A 13,010-nucleotide genomic window follows, 5' to 3' on the forward strand; every position below is an offset into this window, starting at 1 on the left:
AAGACAGCAAGCCGCAGCCCCAGCCGCACCAGGACCCGTCTACCATGCTCAACTAGTCCTACCGATCCCACTGAACATCGGAGCATCTGATTTATTCACGGAATACACGTTATGGAAGGACTCGTATAATTTCTCGCCAGCGGAACTATTCATGCACAGGATGCGGTCAGGAGAGCTACTCTGTTGCATTGTCTCGGAGCGCTCACTCAGAGGATTTTTGCTAATCTACCGGGAGAGAAAGGTACATATGCTCAGACTGTTGCAGCCCTAGATGCATATTTCACGCCACAGAGAAATGTGGTTTTGGAAAGACACAAATTTAGACAGCGAGCTCAGTTACCAGACGAGTCTATAGATGCTTTTGTGAACGCATTGAGCGAACTGGCTAAATCATGCAACTTCGGCGCATTGGAAAATGATATGCTAAGAGATCAGATTGTGGAAAAAGGTGCAATGAAAAAGCTGCGTGACAAATTGTTACAGTAGGAAAGACTGGTTTTAGACAAAGCACTGTCAATTGCAAGGGCTTTTGACGCTGCACAAGCAGAATCAAAGTTGTTTTCTGAGAACAGTAGTTACAGGGCGAAAGACAACCATGTTCACTTCATGAAGAGGCGCTCATGTGCTGATCAAAGGAAAGCCGCAGCGCAAGAAGGAAGCAGCCATGCTGACGAGAACGACTCAACAGCGACACCGAGTGCTTACAGATGTGGAATGGCAACTCACCAAGCAGAGGAGTGTGGCGCCAAGACAGCAAAGTGTCTGTTCTGTAAGAAAATCAGACACTGTGCGAGAGTGTGCAGAAAGAAAAATAGCGCACAAGAGGAAAAGAACTGTGACAGAAGTAAAGACAGAAATAAGAGTAAGGAAAAGTCCAAATCCGGTAAACCAGTTAGAGCAGTATATGAGCCTTCTGACTCAGATTCAGATGAGTTTATTCATGCTGTCGATCCTGATGGTACTGAGACAATAAGAGTAAATTGACTAAAGCTGAAAATGGTTATAGATACAGTAAGTGGTAGAAACTTCATAGGAGAACATCTGTATGAGAGAGTATTGTCCAATAGAACAGAACTGAAGCCAACCAAGAAGTGATTCTATGCCTATGCCCAGACTACTCCACTTAAATGTGCAGGTTATTTTGAGGCAGAATTGAGATGGCAAGACAAGGTCATAAAAGATGACATACTATATGTGAAGGAAATGTTCAGGCATCGGGAGGAAAACATGCTTTGCTTTAAGGATATTGAACCCTTGGGTAAATGTGAACACAGTAGGCTAGACAGAGAGGTTCTGTGAGTTAGCAAATGAATACCCATCACTCTTTAAAGGACTAGGTCAAATCAAGGGTTACACTCATAAAGTTACAGTCGATGAGAAGGTCCCACCTGTAGCTCAGGGTTTAAGGAGAGTCCCTTATCCAATGGTAGAAGCTGTAAACCAGGAACTAGACAAAATGCTTGACCAAGTAATAATAGAGGAAGTGAATGAAGGATCAGAATGGGTTTCCAATGTTCTAATCATCCCAAAGAAAGACACCAAAGAAGTGAGGCTATGCGTAGACCTTAGGGAAGTTAATCGTGCTGTGATAGAGAAAGACATCCAGCACCAACTGTTGATAGCATCTTGCAAGCAGTGCAGGGAGCAAAAGTGTTTGCCAAATTGGATGCACATAAAGGATTTTGGCAGTGTGAGTTAGCCCGTGAATCAAGACACCTGACCACATTCATCACACACACAGCGTCTGGAGAAACACCAGCCATTCTGATGTTTGGACGAGACATCCGCACAAAGTTTCCAGACCTGAAGAAGGAAGGTGAGAAACCAAAAGAAAGGGAGAAACCAAAAGACATCAGAAACCATCCGCACAAAGTTTCCAGACCTGAAGAAGGAAGGTGAGAAACCGAAAGAAAGGGAGAAAACAAAAGACATCAGAAACCATCACAGAGAATGCAAAACCAAAATGAAGCAGTATGCTGACCAGACAAGCCGAGCAAAGGCACACAACTTCAAAGTTGGTGACATAGTGTACATAGCCAGCATGGAGAATGGAAAGCTAGATTCCATATTTAGAGATATTCGCTATGTGCTGCTGAGAAACACAGCAGACAACTCATTCGAACTGGTCAACACAGAAGATGGATCAAAGGTCACCAGGGATGTCAAAAATCTCCGCCACACTCCTGTGGTAATGGATTTTGATGTTTCAGAGCCAGCAGAGGCTCAAATGAACGCTGAAGCTTTGGACATGCAATGTGCTCAGAGCACTCCACAGTCGAAAGCCCACCTGAACTCGACTCTGCACCTGTTCCTGAAAAGCAGGTTGTCACTACCAAAAGTGGCAGGGTTATCAGAAAGCCAGTACATTATAGAGACACTTAGAAAAAAAAGGCATTAGCCTACTCTGTTATGTTTATGTTCAGCTGAAAATATGGATGATTTCATTTGATGATTTGACAGGACATTCAGAAACGATATTGAAGTTTTGTTTATGATTTGAAGAATGTGAAAAAAACAATGTTGTAAAGAAGTTATATTTGTTATGTGACAACACTAAATTGTGTTAGACAGTCATGTGATTTATGTTAGACAGACACACAAGATTTATGTTAGAACAAATAGAAAGAAACCCTTTATGTCAAAGTAAGACTTTAAACAAGGAGAGGGATGTAGTATAGCTGATTAGATAGAGAGTTGATGCGATAGCGCGAGAACAGGAGAACTGAGAACGACAGGGAACTGAGAGATATAGATCAAAAGTGAATGCTCTGATTTGAACTGGAATATGTTATTAAAGCAAGTTAAAAGAACAAAGGACTACTTCTTTAAACAACACAACAGTGCTTCTAGTGGTCAAAACCTCCACTGGATACCTTTTTAAATACTTTCCCTCAGCCACCTACCCCTTTGTCATCACCTATCCCTCAATCTGTATCACAACATGAGTAACACTGACATCACTTGTGTTTCCTTTGTCTCTGTCCCACAGGAAACCCTTCAAACTGTGCCCAAGTTCTGTTTTCCCTTCATCATGGACAGGTAAGTAAACCTATACCTCCATCCTCAGGTTACAGATCAGTCTCCTGTAATCACCGCACCACCCTGCTGCCTGATGACACATCTTTTTAGAGTTAAAAAGAAACAATATACACTGGGGACTGGGGTTCGCGCCCCGGTCTTGTCAGATCCGACTATGGCCGGACTCGGTGAAGCAGCACTAATTGGCAATGCTGTCTTCGTTAGGGGGGTGGAGTCGGCTTGTGTTCGTCACATGAATGCGTCTCTGTGTGTGTCGGAATAGCAGTGATTCGGCCTGGATTCGCCTTGTCACGAAAGTGGCGAGGCGTCTCCTTTGAGACTGCCGGCCGGAGAGATGCAATTCGCGAACGCATGTAGTGTGAGGGTGGGTGTTTGAACTAAAATAGGGATCGATTGGCCACTAAATTGGGAGAAAGAAGGGCAAAAAATCAGAAATAAATTTATACAAAATTTAAAAAAAGAAACAGTATAAACATAGATAAATATATATCTTTTCTTTGGACTGAGAGACATTAGTGAGTCAGATTCAGATTCAGACATCTTTATTCAGACACCCAGAAGGGCAATTCAGTTCCACAATCTGCCCAGACCATACACAACTCACAGACAAGTGGCGATCAGCAGTGTGTCAGAGACAATAGATCAGTACCATGGGCAAGAGATACACACTGGCACCCTCGTGTGGCCATAAAAACAGAAGAAAATCACACTGGTGCCCCCGTGCGGCCATGCATGCAGAAGAGATGCACACTGGCGCCCTCGTGTGGCCATGCAATGCAGACTAACATGAGGACCAGGTGAAGGACAAAGTCAAAATGCTGTCAAGGTTGGACATGTGGCAAGTTGTAACGGCAAGATCTCTCATGAATTCCTCTGATACCACAGTCTGAAATAAACCTTACCATAATTTGTGGGATGTTAAGATACCCGTACTGGTGTTTTCAGTTGAGTCAACTGATTAGACCTCTTCTCAGGTCTGTCCAGATATGTACACTTAACACAACATTTTCACCTATTAGGTCATATTTGTTCAAGAATAATTCAAATTCAGATGCAAATTTGAAAAAAAAAATGAAAGGATGTCATGAATTCTCTATATTTTCTTTGCACACTATTACCTTTAATTTCTTCAAAATGTGGTGACGTGCAGTGTGAGTGTAGATTGATCCATCCATCTCAGCAGAAGCAGCCTCTCTCACAATGTGTCAACAGTGATTTTATTGTCACATCACTGAGCCAGCGAGACAGATCATCACACGGAACTGAAGACAGAATGTCTGAAAAGTTGTGTATCAACAAGTCAAACAGCACAAAGAAGTAGGGTGTGCAGGAATTTATCATCAGGTTCAGACTCTTCAGGAACCTGCGTCTATTTGGCCAAAGTTCTTGAGGATATTATTGTGATGTTTTTTTATAATGGAAAAGTAAGATATCCCAACTGTCCACCTGATATATGCACATGCCTGCTATGCATGTGACTTGTTCATTCACATCAGTTATTCTTCTGCCTCTCTACGTACCACCTGGACACTTCAGCCTGACGGTGAATCAGGTGGGACAGAACTTCACCTTCGTGTTGACAGACATTGAGAGCAAACAGAGGTTTGGCTTCTGCCACCTGTCTTCAGGAGCCCACAGCTGCTACTGCATCCTCAGGTGAGACGGAGTGTGTGTTGGTGGAGCATGGATTGACTCTATGGTTTGAGGACCTGCGGCTCCATCTGTGGCAGTCGTGGGTTCGGGCTGAAAAAACTTGTGTTGCTGAAGTCTGAGCAGGCTGTGGACGGGTCAGGTTTATGAAAAGAAATAGACATATTTTTAAAAAATATATATAAATACATCTGCAATTACTATCCCAAAGCTGTTTTCATTTAGATAATTTATCCTGGCATGTGTAGACCTGCTGATGCAGCCTCTGCATGCACTGCACGTGTCTGCTGAGACGCCCTGTCCATTCTTATGTCCAGACCTGCTGATGCTGCCTCTGCATGCACTGCACGTGTCTGCTGAGACGCCCTGTCCATTCTTATGTCCAGACCTGCTGATGCTGCCTCTGCATGCACTGCACATATCTACTGAGACGCCCTGTCCATTCTTATGTCCAGACCTGCTGATGCAGCCTCTGCATGCACTGAACCTGTCTGCTGAGACACCCTGTCCATTCTTGTGTTCAGACCTGCTGGTGCAGCCTCTGCATGCACTACATGTGTCTACTGAGACACCCCGTCCATTCTTATGTCCAGACCTGCTGATGCAGCCTCTGCATGCACTACACGTGTCTACTGAGACACCCTGTCCATTCTTATGTCCAGACCTGCTGATGCAGCCTCTGCATGCACTACACATGTCTACTGAGACACCCTGTCCATTCTTATGTCCAGAACTGCTGATACAGCCTCTGCATGCACTACACGTGTCTACTGAGACACCCTGTCCATTTTTAATTCCAGACCTGCTGATGCAACCTCTGCATGCACTGCACATGTCTGCTGAGACACCCTGTCCATTCTTATGTCCAGACCTGCTGATGCAGCCTCTGAATGCACTACACATGTCTACTGAGACACCCTGTCCATTCTTATGTCCAGACCTGCTGATGCAGCCTCTGCATGCACTGCATGTGTCTCCAGAGACACCCTGTCCATTCTTATGTCCAGACCTGCTGATGCAGCCTCTGCATGCACTACACATGTCTACTGAGACACCCTGTCCATTCTTATGTCCAGACCTGCTGATGCAGCCTCTGCATGCACTGCACGTGTCTCCAGAGACACCCTGTCCATTCTTATGTCCAGAGCTGCTGATGCAGCCTCTGCATGCACTGCACATGTCTACTGAGACACCCTGTCCATTCTTATGGCTGTTTCATTTACGCAGTAATTAATAGGTCCACAATAAGTTCAGGGTCTCAGCCTTGTTTTTCAGTTAACGAAAATATTTTGCAGTTCATTTGCCTCAGATATGCTGATGTGCTGATCAGACACCATTTATTTCAATTACACTACATACAGAGCACACAGTACACCGTAGGTTAGAGCAGCCTTTCTCAAACTTTTTAGTCCCGGGGACCAGTAATCCATGGCCCTCAACCTCTGGGGACCACTTACGTAATTTTTTTGGGGAAAAAAGACTAATTTTTTTATTCAATGTATTTTATTATAGAAAACATTTTAATCATTTAAATGTAGGCTATATTTATAGAATTGTGTCTGTCTCTCTTGTCCACGCCACGTCATGTCTATTTGAAAGTCTCTGTTGTCTGTCTGTCTGTCATCTGTTGTTGGGTGAGGTGTCTGTCTGTCTGTTGTCTGTCTGTCTATTGGCTGAGTTATCTGTCTGTCTGTCTGTCTGTTGGCTGATGTCTGTCTGTCTATTGGCTGAGTTGTCTGTCTCTCTGTTGGCTGAGTTGTCTGTCTCTCTGTTGGCTGAGTTGTCTTTCTGTTGGCTGCATTGTCTGTCTCTCTGTTGGCTGAGTTGTCTGTCTCTCTGTTGGCTGAGTTGTCTGTCTCTCTGTTGGACCTCATCTTTCCCTGCAGTAAATGACAGGTACTAATTAGCTTTAAAAACGAAATAAATTAGACAAACACCTTCACACATGACTGACATTCCCTCAAATCATTTTGCTGTCAGGTGACCAAATCAATAGGCTATTTAATAAAAAGGTGTGTGCATGTGTGTGAGAGAGAGAGGGTATAGGGACAGACAGAATAAGAGGAACAATATAAATGAAATTAGTCTTAAAAAAATATAATATAATCAATGTCTGATTCAATGTGCTCACCCAATGAGATGGGTGCGCCTGTCTTCTTGAAACCAGTAGGTCAAACCGAGGGGGAAAGGAGGAGAGGGAAACACGCATGGTGTTTTCAGAAGCCAGTCTATTCCTGTATGTCGTTTTTGTCACAGCAAGAGTTGAGAAGCCGGACTCGCACAGATAGGTGGAATGAAAGGGGAGCAACATTTTCACTGCCGTCTCACTGAGTTGCGGGTATTCTCCTCGGCAGGCCAGCCAGAATTCTGAAAGCAGCATAGTATTGAAACAAGCACGCAGCCCTCTGTCACATGACAGCTCCACAAGAGTGTCCTCCTCGAGAGTGGCAGATAATGTGCTGGTCTCGGCAGTAGTGAACGGATCACGCATCCATTGATTTCCAGTGCGTGCGTCAGATTGTGATGGGAAGTATTCCTCAAATTTGAGCAAAGTCTGGCTCAGGTGTTCTCCCATAAATTTGCGCATGGGACTCAAATCCGCCTAACTCATCAGCCAGAGAAGAAAATAATGGGAACACATCATAAACTCCCTTGCCAACTCGAGTTTTCCAGATGGAGAGCTTTTTCTTGAATGCAGCGATTTTGTCATTCGTCTGAAAAATATCACATGCCCTTCCCTGCATTGACAGATTAAGCTGATTGAAATAGTCCAGTATATCTGAGAGGTAGGCCATGTTGGCAATCCATGCATCGTCTTGGAGGTGTACAGCTAGATTTGATAGTTTTTCCATCAAGAATGCCTCGATCTCTCGCCTGAGTTCATAAACTCTACTGACCACTCTCCCTCTGGATAACCAGCGGACATGTGCATGTAAAAGCAAGTGACAGTGTTCAGCCCCCATCTCTTCACACAGAGCTGCAAAAATGCGAGAGTTGGTAGCGTTTGCTTTAATGAAGTTGACTATCTTCACCACTGTATTGAGTACCTCGTTCAATTCAGGGGACATGTGTTTTGATGCTAGCACCTTGCGATGAATGAAACAGTGTGTTGCCTGAACAAAGGGAGCCACCTCTTTGATTCTAGCTACGACACCCGAGTGCTTCCCCGTCATTGCTGCGGCTCCGTCGGTGCAGATTCCAATACAACGGTCTCATAGCAGCCCGTGTCCTGTTATGTATTCATCCAGAACTCGAAATATTTCTCCAGCAGTTGTCTTCTGGGGCAGCGATTTACAACAAAGAAAATCTTCATGAAAACGTCCATCATGCACGTAGCGAATATACACAAGAAGCATAGCTGCATTTGAAATGTCAGTTGTCTCATCCAATTGGATAGCAAACCAGTCTGATGCTTGGGCTCTGACTAACACTTGGGACTCAATATCAGTTGCCATATCCTGGACCCTGCGCGAGACAGTGTCATTAGACAGAGGGATTTCATGGACTTTCGTCGCAGCAGTTGGGCCTAAAACCTAATGACATGCATCCACAACCGAGGGCATAACTAGCTTCTTACCCATAGTGAAGGGAGCATGAGACTTGGAAATGTGATGGGAGAGAAGGTATGATGCTTTCAGTAGGCTCTCGTTGTCTGTCAGATTGATTTGCAGCAATTTGGTCTGGTTAGCCATTTCATCTTTCTTTCTTTTAAAAAAATCCTCAGATTTATCTTTGAGATGTGCATGCTTAGTCTCCAAATGTCCGCGCATTTTTGATGGCTTCATTGCTGAGAACAGTTTGGCAGATTACACAGACAGGCTTTGGCTGGCAGCTATCGTTGGATATGAAACCAAACTTGATGTATGCTGCGACTGGGTCATACTTGCGATTGAATGGACGATATTTTTTAGCCTCCGGTTCTTCTTGTGTTTTATCTTCTGGCGTGGTATTGAAATAGGCATCCAAGCGTTTTTGTTTCGAGCAGGCCATGGCTGCTGGAGTTAGCGAGATTTTAGACAGCGAGGTAGTTTGTTATTTTTCAGTCAGTGACAGTTGATGTTTGATCATTGTCACGACAACGGGATTTGTTCAGCCTACTGCAACTTGCAGTCTTCTGGGTATTGGAGTTTTTTGCACAGCTAAAATGGACCAACGGCATTGAATTGAATACAGTTATTTATTTAAATTAAAATAAAAAATATATATAGCCTATATTTTTTAAAGACCGTTACTTTGTGGCGGCCCAGCAGGGATTCCTTCGTGGCCCAGTGCCGGTCCCCGGCCCATAGTTTGAGAAAGGGGGGGTTAGAGCAACAAACAACAAGCAGTTTCCATTAACATTCTCCAAGGTTGTTTTTACTGTAGGCGTAGTATCTTTACATCACCAGCCTGTCAAAAAAGCATATCTGATTTGTTCAATCTGTAACAGACAGAGTAAGCTGAGATAGTTTTTCTGTTTTTCAACAGTATACCTAAATACTAAGTAAATATCCCATCCGGTAGCCTGAGCCCATGGTATCGACTGGTCTACCGCGTGTTTTAGTCTACAACACAGGCAACATTTATGAGCAGAAAAAAACAAAATCAATGTATTTCTAAAAAAAAAAAAAAAAACGGGCTTGAAATAGCGGCTTGCAAATCTGCCAGCCATAGTTTGGGTTGTGGGCCATCAAGTCAAGTCAATTTTATTTGTGTAGCCCAATATCAGAAATTACAAATCAAAATTACCACATAGCTATGAACTGGTTCACGTGGCTCCAAATGTGTGTGGTTGTCTATATATATATATATATATATATATATATATATATATATATGTCTATATACAGTGCATCCGGAAAGTATTCACATCCCTTCACTTTCCCCACATTATGTTATGTTACAGCCTTATCCCAAAATGGATTAAATTCCTTTTTCTCATCAATCTACATACAATACCCCATAATGACAAAGTGAAAAAGGTTTTGTAGAAATTTTTGCAAATTTAATAAAAATAAAAAACTGAAATATTGTATGTACATAAGTATTCACACCCTTTATTCAGGACTTGGTTGAGGCACCCTTGGCAGCAATTACAGCCTCAAGTCTTCTTGGGTATGAAGCTACAAGCTTGGCACACCTATATTTGAGGTATATCTCCCATTCTTCTGTGCAGATCCTCTCGAGCTCTGTAAGGTTAGATGGGGAGTGTTGCTGCACAGCTATTTTCAGGTCTTTCCAGAAATGTTCAATGGGGTTCAAGTCTGGGATCTAGCTGGGCCACTCAAGGACATTCACAGACTTGTCCCGAAGCCACTTCTTCGTTGTCTTGGCTGTGTGCTTAGGGTCGTTGTCGTGTTGAAAGGTAAATCTTCGCCCCAGTCTGAGGCCCCGAGCGCTCTGGAGCAGGTTTTCATCAAGGATCTCTCTGTACTTTGCTCCATTCATCTTTCCCTCGATCCTGATTAGTCTCCCAGTTCCTGCTGCTGAAAAACATCCCCACAGCATGATGCTGCCACCACCATGCTTCACTGTAGGGATGGTGTTAGCAATGTGATGAGAGGTGCCTGGTTTCCTCCAGACGTGACGTTTGGCATTCAGGCCAAAGAGTTCAATCTTGGTTTCATCAGACCAGAGAATCTTGTTTCTCATGGTCTGAGAGTCCTTTAGGTGCTTTCTGGCAAACTCCAAGCGGGCTGTCATGTGCCTTTTACTGAGCAGAGGCTTCCGTCTGGCCACTCTACCATAAAGGCCTGATTGTTGGAGTGCTGCAGAGATGGTTGTCCTTCTGGAAGGTTCTCCCATCTCCACAGAGGAACGCTGGAGCTCTGTCAGAGTGACCATCGGGTTCTTGGTCACCTCCCTGACCAAGGCTCTTCTCCCCCGATTGCTCAGTTTGGCTGGGCGGCCAGCTCTAGGAAGAGTCCTGGTGGATCCAAACTTCTTCCATTTACGAATGATGGAGACCACTGTGCTCTTCGGGACCTTCAAAGCTGTAGAAATTTGTTTGTACCCTTCCGCAGATCTGTGCCTCGATACAATCCTGTCTCAGAGGTCCACAGACAATTCCTTTGACTTCATGGCTTGGTTTCTGCTCTGACATGCCCTGTAAACAGTGGGACCTTATATAGACAGGTGTGTGCTTTACCAAATCATGTCCAATCAATTGAATTTACTAGAGGTGGACTCCAAGATGTAGAAACATCTCAAGGATGATCAGTGGAAACAGGATGAACCTGAGCTCAATTTTGAGTGTCATAGCAAAGGGTGTGAATACTTACGTACATGCAATATTTCAGTTTTTTATTTTTAATAAATTTGCAAAAATTTCTACAAAACCTTTTTCAGTTTGTCATTATGGGGTATTGAGTGTAGATTGATGAGAAAAAAAAGGAATTTAATCCATTTTGGAATAAGGCTGTAACATAACAAAATGTGGGGAAAGTGAAGGGGTGTGAATACTTTCCGGATGCACTGTATATACACTCACCGGCCACTTTATTAGGCACACGTGTCCAACTGCTCGTTAACGCAAATTTCTAATCAGCCAATCACATGGCAGCAACTCAATGCATTTAGGCATGTAGACATGGTCAAGACGATCTGCTGCAGTTCAAACCGAGCATCAGAATGGGGAAGAAAGGTGATTTAAGTGACTTTGAACGTGGCATGGTTGTTGGTCCCAGACGGGCTGGTCTGAGTATTTCAGAAACTGCTGATCTACTGGGATTTTCACGCACAACCATCTCTAGGGTTTACAGAGAATGGTCTGAAAAAGAGAAAATATCCAGTGAGCGGCAGTTCTGTGGGCGAAAATGCCTTGTTGATGCCAGAGGTCAGAGGAGAATGGCCAGACTGGTTCGAGCTGATAGAAAGGCAACAGTAACTCAAATAACCACTCATTACAACTGAGGTATGCAGAAGAGCATCTCTGAACGCACAACACGTCGAACCTTGAGGCAGATGGGTTACAGCAGCAGAAGACCACACCGGGTGCCACTCCTGTCAGCTAAGAACAGGAAACTGAGGCTACAATTCGCACAGGCTCACCAAAATTGGACAATAGAAGATTGGAAAAACGTTGCCTGGTCTGATGAGTCTTGATTTCTGCTGCGACATTTGGATGGTAGGGTCAGAATTTGGCGTCAACAACATGAAAGCATGGATCCATCCTGCCTTGTATCAACGGTTCAGGCTGGTGGTGGTGGTGTAATGGTTAGGGGGATATTTTCTTGGCACACTTTGGGCCCCTTAGTACCAATTGAGCATCGTGTCAACGCCACAGCCTACATGAGTATTGTTGCTGACCATGTCCATCCCTTTATGACCACAGTGTTCCCATCTTCTGATGGCTACTTCCAGCAGGATAACGCGCCATGTCATAAAGCTCGAATCATCTCAGACTGGTTTCTTGGACATGACAATGAGTTCACTGTACTCAAATGGCCTCCACAGTCACCAGATCTCAATCCAATACCTTTGGGATGTGGTGGACCGGGAGATTCGCATCATGGATGTGCAGCCGACAAATCTGCAGCAACTGCGTGATGCTATCATGTCAATATGGACCAAACTCTCTGAGGAATGTTTCCAGTACCTTGTTGAATCTATGCCACGAAGGATTAAGGCAGTTCTGAAGGCAAAAGGGGGTCCAACCCGGTACTAGCAAGGTGTACCTAATAAAGTGGCCAGTGAGTGTATGTGTGTGTATATATATATATATATATATCCATCCATCCATTATCAAGAGGATTCGCCCATTCCTCTTTGACGACATGGCACAGGTGCTCATCCAGGCTCTGGTCATCTCCCGGCTGGACTACGGCAACTCCTTCCTTGCTAGTGCCCCGGTGTCGGCCTTCAGACTTCTGGAGCTTGTTCAGAAAGCTGCAGCTCGTCTGGTGTTCAACCGCCCTAAGTTCTCCCACACAACTCCCCTTCTCATGTCCCAACACTGGCTTCCAGTAGCTGCTCGCATCCAGTTTAAGACTCTGGTGCTAGCCTACAGGGCAGAGAAAGGAACAGCTCCTTCCTATCTCCAGGCCATAGTCAAGCTCTACACCCCCGTCCGACCCCTTCGCTCTTCTGCCTTGGGATGCCTGGTTGCCTCGTTGCTCAGAGGCCCCCTCTGCTGCCGATTGACCTGGTCACGGCTCTTTTCTGTCCTGTCCCACAGCGGTGGAATGAACTCCCCAATGATGTCAGGACAGCGGAGTCGCTGCCCATTTTCCGCGCAGGTTAAAAACTCACCTCTTCAAGAACTACTACCCTGTTACTTGTTCTTAGCAGTTATTGTATTCACTCATTTAAAAAACAAAAAAATCTCTTTCTTACGCTTTTAC

At 44.4% G+C, this 13,010-nt stretch overlaps 1 protein-coding gene across 4 annotated transcripts in view; it reads left to right on the forward strand.

Annotated features, from left to right (window-relative positions):
- Nucleotides 1-13,010, forward strand: part of dennd1a (DENN/MADD domain containing 1A) — a 160,310-nt gene that overhangs the window by 45,482 nt on the left and 101,818 nt on the right. For all 4 annotated transcript variants that reach the window (XR_008811097.1, XM_056290733.1, XM_056290734.1 and 1 more), the window contains exons 4-5: nt 2,990-3,039; nt 4,576-4,695. Coding sequence is in view for 3 of the 4 variants with exons in the window: in XM_056290733.1 (XP_056146708.1) it covers nt 2,990-3,039; nt 4,576-4,695 (170 nt within the window). In the remaining variant the exon portion in view is untranslated. The remainder of the gene's footprint in view (nt 1-2,989; nt 3,040-4,575; nt 4,696-13,010) is intronic.

The sequence above is a fragment of the Lampris incognitus genome, chromosome 12 (assembly GCF_029633865.1).
Source record: "Lampris incognitus isolate fLamInc1 chromosome 12, fLamInc1.hap2, whole genome shotgun sequence".
NCBI lineage: Eukaryota > Metazoa > Chordata > Actinopteri > Lampriformes > Lampridae > Lampris > Lampris incognitus.